The following is an 8,657-nucleotide window of genomic DNA, read 5'->3' as shown; positions in this document are numbered from 1 at the left end:
TATTCAAGAGTAAAAGGGAAACATGGTGGAAGAGTACTAAAATTGAATTGTACAATGCTTAATGAGGTTTGAATTTTGTTTTAAGATGGTGGTTTATGTGACTAATATGATGATAGATGTGAAGTTAGTTGATATTTGGTGAAGGTTTATCTCTATAGAGAAAGTTTTTTCTTTCATCTTTTTTTTCCATGCTACAATTTTTTTTAAGAATTGATTATTGTTTAAGAATTTTTGATAATGTTACTAACTTTACTAATTTTTTATATTAAGTTTGAGTTAAATATATGTTTAATCTTAACTCCGTTTGTTAAATATATGCATTTAAATTTGATTTAAATATGTTTTTTAAGTCTGATATCTTAGTATTAATTACTTTTCTTTTTGTTAGTATTTTAATTGGTTATGTTTTTGTTTTTTTTTGTAAGTGGGTTTTTCTTTTTCTCACATATATTATTAACTTTATTAATTCTTCACTCTTTATTTTGGGGGGAAGGGGGGTTGGACTAATTTGAGTTGTGTTATTAATGTGTAATAATTATTGGGGAGGGTATAGTTTATTTAGATTACTGATACTGTATTGTAATTCTATTATTTTATTCTTAATTTTTTTAAATGTAATCCCATATGTTATTCAGGTTATAAAATCTTAAATAAAGTTTTTTAAAAAAAGGAAGGGTAAGCTACGTTTCAGACCAGAGCTCTTTGTATTTTGACATAGCACTCTGGCCTGAAACATTGGTTACCCTTTACTTCCTATGGATGCTGCAAGACCTCCTGAGCACTTTTTTTAAATTTAAATTCAGACAAACAACTCGGTAACATGGTCATTTTGGCCCACGTGCCTGTGCCACCCAATTACACCCATTGAACTCCAACCCCCTGTATGTTTTGAAGGGTGGGAGGAAACCCACATGGACATAGGTAGAAGGTACAAACTCCTTAATCCCAGCATCTGCATACTTTTTTGTTTAACTCAATTCTGCTACTCCTCCGATGTATTTGCGCTGACAATCACTTTGAACTTTGTATCTGGCAATAAACTTATCATAATGGCGGTGGCAAGACCCACAATCCTCTGGGTCTGCAAACCATTCCATCGATCCCGTTGATGGTGTTCTTCTGCTGAATGCGCATGTTCATGAAGTGCTTTGGTGCATGCTGGGTTCGCACGCGGTTACTCTTTCTTGCCGTGGATCTCGCCGTGTGGGAATGGGAGCAGCTGATCGGTTGGTGACAGCGGGTAGGATTTGCGGGACGGGGAGAAAGGGCTACACCATGAATTTAATGATGAAGGGGAGCCGTTGTCCGTTCAGCCGGCGCCGCCAATCCAATCGGGGCCCCGGCATTATGGTGTTTTCGTCCGTGGGGCCCGCACCGCACAGGTGGTGCGCACAGTGCGCAAGCACCAGCAAGCGGCCGCACTTCGGGCACGGGGATCGTCCCGCGCATGCGCGCTGCGTCCCCTCCCAAGACGGTTCTTACTATAATGCTTGGGATAGACATTTATTTTATTAGCTCCTGTGCTCCGCAATTTAACATTTGTAATCAAACAATTCATGTGATTAAAGTACACATTTCAGATTTTATTCAAGGTTATTTATGTACATTTTGGTTCGACCATGTAGAAATTACAGCACTTTTTATACCTCTCCCATTTCAGGGCTCCATAATGTTTGGGACATTTGGCTTCACAGGTGTTGTGAATTCTCATGTATGTTTAATTGCTTCATTGGTGCAGGTCGAAGAGAGCTAGGCTTGCTTCTAAGCTTTTGATCACCTTTAGAGTCTGTAGATGTCGTTTTTTTACCTAAGGACCAGAGTTTTCCATTGACTATGGCCACAGAAGACTTCATGAGCAGAAATACAGAGGCTACACTGCAAGATCAAACCAAAAAGTATGGCCAGATTTACAGTTTGCCAAGAAGTATTTAAAAGATCCTGCAGAATTCTGGAGGAAGGTCTTGACCAAGATTAACCTGTGTCAGAGTGATGGCAAGAGCAAAGTGTGGAGGTGTAAAGGAGCTGTCCAAGATCCAAAGCATAACACTTTTACCCTGGTTTTCATCTTGCAGTGTAGCCTCTGTATTTCTAGCTATCTCCTGAAGTGTTTCTGATCTGTCAGACAGGCATTTGGAGATTTTTCTTCATAATGATGAGAATTCTTCTGTCATCAGCAGTGGAGGTCTTTCTTGGAATATTAGTCACCTTGTGATTACTGAGCTCACAAGTACCCTCTTTTCTTCTAAACTGTTGATTTTGGTCATCCAAAGGTTTAGGCAAGCTCTCTTACAGTTTTATTCTTGTTTTTCAGCCTCATAATTGCATCTTTGATTTTCATTGGCACAACTCTGGCCCTTATGTTGAAAAAAATTGTAACTACAGACTCCAAAGGTGATCAAGAGCTTAGAAGCAAGCCTCACTCTCTTCTACCTGCACCAATGAACCAATTAAACATACCTGAGTACTCACAACACCTATGAAGTGAAATGTCAAATATGGTTTCCTGAAATGAGGGGACGATGAATAAAAAGTGCTGTAATTTTTACATGGTCTAACCAAAATGTATACAAATAACCTTGAATAAAATCGGGAATGTGCACTTTAATTACATGTGAATTGTTTGATTTAAAACTGTGGAGCACAGGGGCAAATAAAGGAAAAAATATGTCTATCCCAAAAATGGAGGTTACTGCAGGTCATTTTCTCACTTGCAAAGCAGTTGGATATTTTTACTTGCCATTTTACAGTCTGGCTGACTGGCCAGCTTCAAAGGTATCTTTGATCTGTATGGATATATTGAAAAATCAATGAATAAATTATTTTTATGGCTCTTTCCTATTGTTCTAAAGTTTATAGTTACCTCTGACTTTTGGGCATTTCTGTTGAATTTGCCAACAGTTCATTTTCAGGATCTGCTCTTCATGTTGGAAATTCAGACTGTGCAAAATAATATCTATATCACCAGATTCTCTTGTCATTCACCTTAAATCATAATATGAACAATGTCAGATAATGCAGTACCATAACCCTATTGATTCAAGTTGAATAATTTCCCTTGATAATCATAATTATGGTGAATCCCCTGGAAAACTTAAAGTACAATTAAACAGAGCACCCAGCTGGTACTTAATGTTATAAGGAATTGCATTGACATATATGCTGATACTTATGTTGCAGACACATAAAATATAACCAGGAGTAGAGCATTCAGCCTTAAGGCCTGCTGCAACAAGATGATCATGACTTTAGTTCTTCCCACCTGCCTTTTCCCCATGTCCCTTGATCTCCTTACCCTTAAAAAAAAAGCTCCCCCTTTGAATGAATTTTATGCCTTTTGAGTGATGGGCAGATCCATAAGTTCATTTTGTAGTGAAGAAATATCCCTTGACATCAATTCTGAATGTTACACCCCATATCCTAAATCTATAACTCCCACTTCTGCATTCTCCAGCTATCAGAAACATCCTCTTGTCTGTTAGAATTTTGTAAGTTTCCTCTCATTCTTCGCTAACCTGTGAGTGTAGTCCTGACAATCTCAATGTTTTCTCGTATACCAATTCTGCCATCCCAGGAAACTGAGTAGAAAACAATGGAAAAAACATCTTTCTTCAGATAAGGAGACCAAAACTCAAGATGGGGTCCTGTACTGCTGTATCAACACATTTACTGTATGCCCTCTACTTAAAATATCTTACAATGAAAGCCAATAAAGCATTTGCCTCCTTCATGGCTTGATGGTGCTTAATGGATTTGTATCCAGTTGATTAGTTGAATAAATGGACTGTAAGAAGCTCTTTGTGGTGTATCTGTCATGTAGCGATTTTTTTAAAATGAATCATCTTTCATTGATTATTTGTCAACCAAGAATTGTGGCCTTATTTCTTTACTTCCTCAGACGCCCAGGACTTTACCTGGCAACATGAAGCTGTCAGGTATGGATCAATTACTCAGGAACCAAAAGGAAGGGAGATCATAGACTACCAATGAAGAGAGCGCTCTGGTGAAGCAGTCAGCCATACAGGTAAGTGTGAATCTCAGCATTTTAGCCTTTTTCTTCACTGACGGAGGATGTGTGAGTTGGGGGCAAGGCTGGCATTTATTGAAATCCCAATACCTGATATACAGGTGGCAGTAAGCTCAGTTCATCAGGAGCTGCAGTCTGTGTGGTGATGGAACCTTTATATTGCTTCACTCGATGTGGGTGTCACTCCCAAGGCCAGTGGTAACGCTGTTCTCAAGTGATCTTTGAAAAGTTGGCGATCGTTGATTGAATTTCTGCAGTTCATTTGGTGAAAATACTCACTTTGCTGTACCCAATTACAAATCGAGGAATGAAGGTAGTCAGGATGTTCAAGTAGAGCACTGTTTGATTTGGAAGCATTGATGGATCTGCTTCCCTTATTTTTTTTCTGTTTGAATTTTAATTTAGAGATACAGTTCAGTAATAGGTCATTCCAGTCCATGAGTCCGTGTCACCCAAATACACCTATGTGCCAATTAACTGATTAATCCCGAACATCTTTAGAACATGGTAGGAAACTGGAGCACCCAGAGGACATGGGGAAAACATACTTGTAGACAGTGCTGGATTTGAACTGGAGTTGCTGGCACTCTAATTGCGAGGCTCTAACCACTTCACAAACCGTTCTGCCCTTACTGCTGTGTCACCCTTGCTTTATGGCTGAAGTTCTGCAGGGCTGGAATTTTCTTTCAAAAGTCTTGTTGCAGGTGTATAAAGTCCTCCCTCTCCCTGCTCCTTTGTCTGCTCCCCCCCCCCCCCCCCAACTCCACTCCACTGCAGCTATATTCTCTATTTCCTGCCAGAGAGCTGTTAGGTTTTAACATTGGCCCCACAACACTGCAGATTCCTAGGGTTCACTTTTGCATCTTGCCTTTATTTATTTTGTGACTTCTCACATGTCTTTTCCTTTCCTCCCCCTCCTCCCCCCCCCACCAACCTTGTTTTATTCATTTGGAACACTTCACAGCATGTTAGAAAGGGAGAGTTTGCAGATGGGAAGCTCAAGCCAAACATTAAAACAAGACCTGAACAAGTCATTTGATTCTCTTCAATATTTGAAAATGGAACCAGAAAGCTCCTTTCTAACGAGCAAGAAGATGTACATGTGTTCGTTGTGTGGGAAGGGGTTCACCCGATCATACACCCTGCTGAGGCATCAGCGAGTTCACAACGGGGAGAAGCCGTATATGTGCTCCATGTGTGGGAAGGGATTCACTCAATCGACCCACCTCATCGCTCACCAATTTATCCACACTGATCAGAAACCCATTAAATGTTCCAACTGCACAAAGAGTTTCAAAAGCAGGGCTCATCTGCTGAAACACCAGCATGTACACAGTGTGGAGAGGCCCTTCACCTGTACTGCATGTGGGAAGGGATTCACTTCTACATCCAACCTCACTGCACACCAACTGGTTCACACAGATCAGAGACCTTTTAAATGTTTGGACTGTAAGAAGAGTTTTAAAAAGAGAAGTCATTTGCTGAAACACCAGAAGACCCACACTGGAGAGAAGCCATTCACCTGCACACTGTGTGGAAAAGGATTCACCCAGACATCAAACCTTACATCACACCAACTAGTTCACACCAATGAGAAACCTTTCATGTGTTTTGATTGTGTTCGGGGCTTTAAGAGTAAACAGGAACTACTGAAACATCAGCGCACTCACAATGGAGAGAGGCAGTTCACCTGCTCTCAGTGTGGAAAGGGGTTCACCGTGTCAGCCGACCTTCTGAGACACCAACGAGTTCACACTGGGGAGAAACCGTTTAACTGCACCCACTGTGGGAAGAAGTTCCGATGTTCGACCAATCTCATCAGACACGAGCGGGTTCACACAGGTGAGAGACCATTCACCTGCTCCGAGTGTGGGAAAAGATTCACGGTGTCATCCTACCTTCTGAGGCACCAACTCACTCACACTGGGGAGAGGCCCTTCACGTGCTCTGTATGTGGGAAGGGATTCATTCAGTCATCCAACCTGTTGCGACACCAGCAAATTCATAAGTGACTTCATGCAATGTGACCCTTTGCCAACTTGTCTTTGCCGACCATGATGGCTTCCTAAGCTAGTCCCATTTTCCTTCATTGGGCCCAAATCCAACTGTCCAAATGTCTTTTAAACCTATTTCTACCACTTCTTCTGTCAGCTCGTTACATATACCTACCACCTTCTGAATAATTTGCCTCAGGCCCCTTCCCTTCTTACCCCATGCCCTGTAGATTTAGACTTTCTGACTCTGAGAAAAGGAATGTGGGGGTCAATTTGATCAATGTCTATCATGACTTTATAAACATTTGTTACTCCAGAGAAAACAGTCCAAGCAAGCCTGGTGTCTCCTTGTAAGTCAAGACCTCCACTCCCAACAATATGCCTGTGAAACTTTTCTGCACCAGCTCCAGCTTAATCTCATGGCAACCAGAACTGCATGCAGTTCTCCAGGTGCTGTAAAGCCAACGTCTTGTACAGCTGTAACATGATGTCCCGATTCTTGTGCGTACTACCTGTGCAGCAAAGAATATCATATGCTTCTTCACCACCTTGTCTACCTGTGTCATTACTTTCGGGGAATTATGTACTTATACCTCTCTCTCTCCTACAACACCTACGAGGAGCCATGCCATTCACTTGCCCTGGTTTAACTTCCCATAATACATCACGTCATACTTCTCCAATTTGAATTCGATCTTCCGTTCCTCAGACCAGTTTCCCAGATCTTCACTGTCAATGTTAGTGTCAATCTCTCACATTACCTGCATTTTCATCCAATCCGTGAATGTGCACAACAAACACGAGCCTACTGCTGCTGTAGTAGGCTCGTGTCATCTTTTCTAAAAACTCAATCAAATTGTTTATATCATTACTTTAAGTGACCTTTTTATGCATACATTGTCAGACTTATTTATACAATATCAAATCAAGCCAAGTTTAATGTCAAGATTCAGTTTATTGTCTTTGTAATAAAACAGTGTCATATTACATGAAATTGCTTTTGCCTGCTGTAAGACAGACAGATTTGCCATTGGCAGAAATTGCCTGAACCTTCTCTTACAATTGGGAGTCACGTGATGGAGTAGTGGCCGGTAGGGGAACTCCAGCCCTCTCCAGAAAAATAACAAAAAGGTAGGGAAAAAACAGTCACTAACACAGAAACCAGAACAAATTGAAAGTGAAAGTGTGGAGAAAATGGCAGCAAAGAAAGAAAAAAACAAAAACAACGGGAAGAAAAGAAGAAGGAAGGCCGTCGGAGGAGGAAGGTGAAGGCCTTACCAGTACGATGAGGTCAGTGGAAACCTCGAACTCAGGACTACAAAGATGGCTCACGGAGCCAAACAAAAGTGCGCAACAATACCGACGGGAGGGAGGACCAGCTGAGGAGTAAATCTCCACAGCTGAAACAGACAAGTATAACACAACAGCAAGACTCTCAACAGGAAAGCATAGAAAATAACAAGAACAAGAAGGAAGAGAATAAAAATAGGAAATCAAAGAAACAACAGATGACCAACCCAGAAGAAGAAGACCAACACCAAGACACTTTTAATAAAAATAAGAACAAAAATACCCAACAAAATAAAATAAACAACCCAACAAGAAAATCAGAAGAGAGAGAGAGGTAAAGGACACAGATCCTGGAGTGGACTCAGAAGAAGAGGAGGAAGAACACAGAGAAATGGAAGATGAAGGGAAGGGCCAGTACATGGATATATTTTTTTTAAAGAATATATGGAAACAGTAAAAGAATGGCAGTCACAAGAATTCAGTGAAATAAAAAGAAGAATAAAAAGTACAGAAGAAAAAGTGAATAGATTAGAGATGATCATGACAGATATAGGAAAAAGATTAGACAAGGTGGAAGAACGAGAAACAGCCATAGAAATGGAAGTAGATGACTTAAAAAAGAAATTAGAAGAATCTGATAAAAAAGTTAGAGACACAGGAGCTGTTAGCTCAGAAGATAGATATAATGGAAAATTATAATAGAAGAAACAATATAAAGATAGTGGGCCTTAAGGAAGATGAAGGCAAAAATATGAAAGAATTTCTAAAAGAATGGATCCCCAGGGTCCTAGGAAGACCAGAATTATAGGAAGAAATGGAAATAGAAAGGGCACACAGAACATTAGCCCCTAAACCACAACCACAACAAAAACCAAGATCCATTCTAGTAAAATTCCTAAGATATACAACAAGAGAAAATATATTGGAGAAGGCAATGAAAAAAATATGAGAAGACAAAAAAACCACTGGAATACAAGGGTCAAGAAATTTTTTTCTATCCAGATATAAGTTTTGAACTCCTGAAGAAGAGGAAGGAGTTTAATGCAGCAAAAACGACCCTATGGAAAAAAGGTTATAAATTTATGTTAAAATACCCAGCGGAACTTAAAATAGTTATCCCGGGGCAGCAAAGTAAACAATTCTTGGATCCGGAAAAAGCACGAAAATTTGCAGAACAACTACAAAACAGACAGAGAGATGAAGAGATGTAAGAAGAACAAAAATGACAACAAACTATATATAGATATATATATATATATATATATATATATATATATATATATATATATATATATATATATAAAATAGAGTATAAGTAAGAACTAAGAAGGGAAAGAAAGGGAAGAAAG

At 39.8% G+C, this 8,657-nt stretch overlaps 1 protein-coding gene across 2 annotated transcripts; it reads left to right on the top strand.

The window, feature by feature from the left end:
* Positions 1-1,096: 1,096 nt before the first annotated feature.
* On the top strand, positions 1,097-7,342 carry LOC138744549 (zinc finger protein 34-like). 2 transcript variants are annotated; one of them, XM_069900906.1, is made up of 3 exons: positions 1,097-1,240; positions 3,896-4,021; positions 4,989-7,342. In XM_069900906.1, exon 3 carries the CDS (start codon positions 4,990-4,992, stop codon positions 6,034-6,036), a length of 1,047 nt encoding a protein of 348 aa, XP_069757007.1. In that variant the 5' UTR covers positions 1,097-1,240; positions 3,896-4,021; position 4,989; the 3' UTR covers positions 6,037-7,342. The 2 variants fall into 2 exon arrangements, 1 of the variants encoding a protein (XP_069757007.1); XR_011345618.1 differs by lacking the exons at positions 3,896-4,021; positions 4,989-7,342 and adding an exon at positions 2,312-2,605.
* The last annotated feature ends 1,315 nt before the right edge of the window (positions 7,343-8,657 follow it).

The sequence above is a fragment of the Narcine bancroftii genome, chromosome 10 (genome assembly GCF_036971445.1).
Source record: "Narcine bancroftii isolate sNarBan1 chromosome 10, sNarBan1.hap1, whole genome shotgun sequence".
NCBI lineage: Eukaryota > Metazoa > Chordata > Chondrichthyes > Torpediniformes > Narcinidae > Narcine > Narcine bancroftii.
The sequence above is the reverse complement of the archived record's forward strand: the minus strand, read 5'-3'. Positions and strand labels throughout refer to the sequence as shown.

Coding starts and splice junctions, on each gene's coding strand:
- LOC138744549 (XM_069900906.1), top strand. CDS start 4,990: ATGTTAGAAAGGGAGAGTTTGCAGATGGGAAGCTCAAGCCAAACATTA.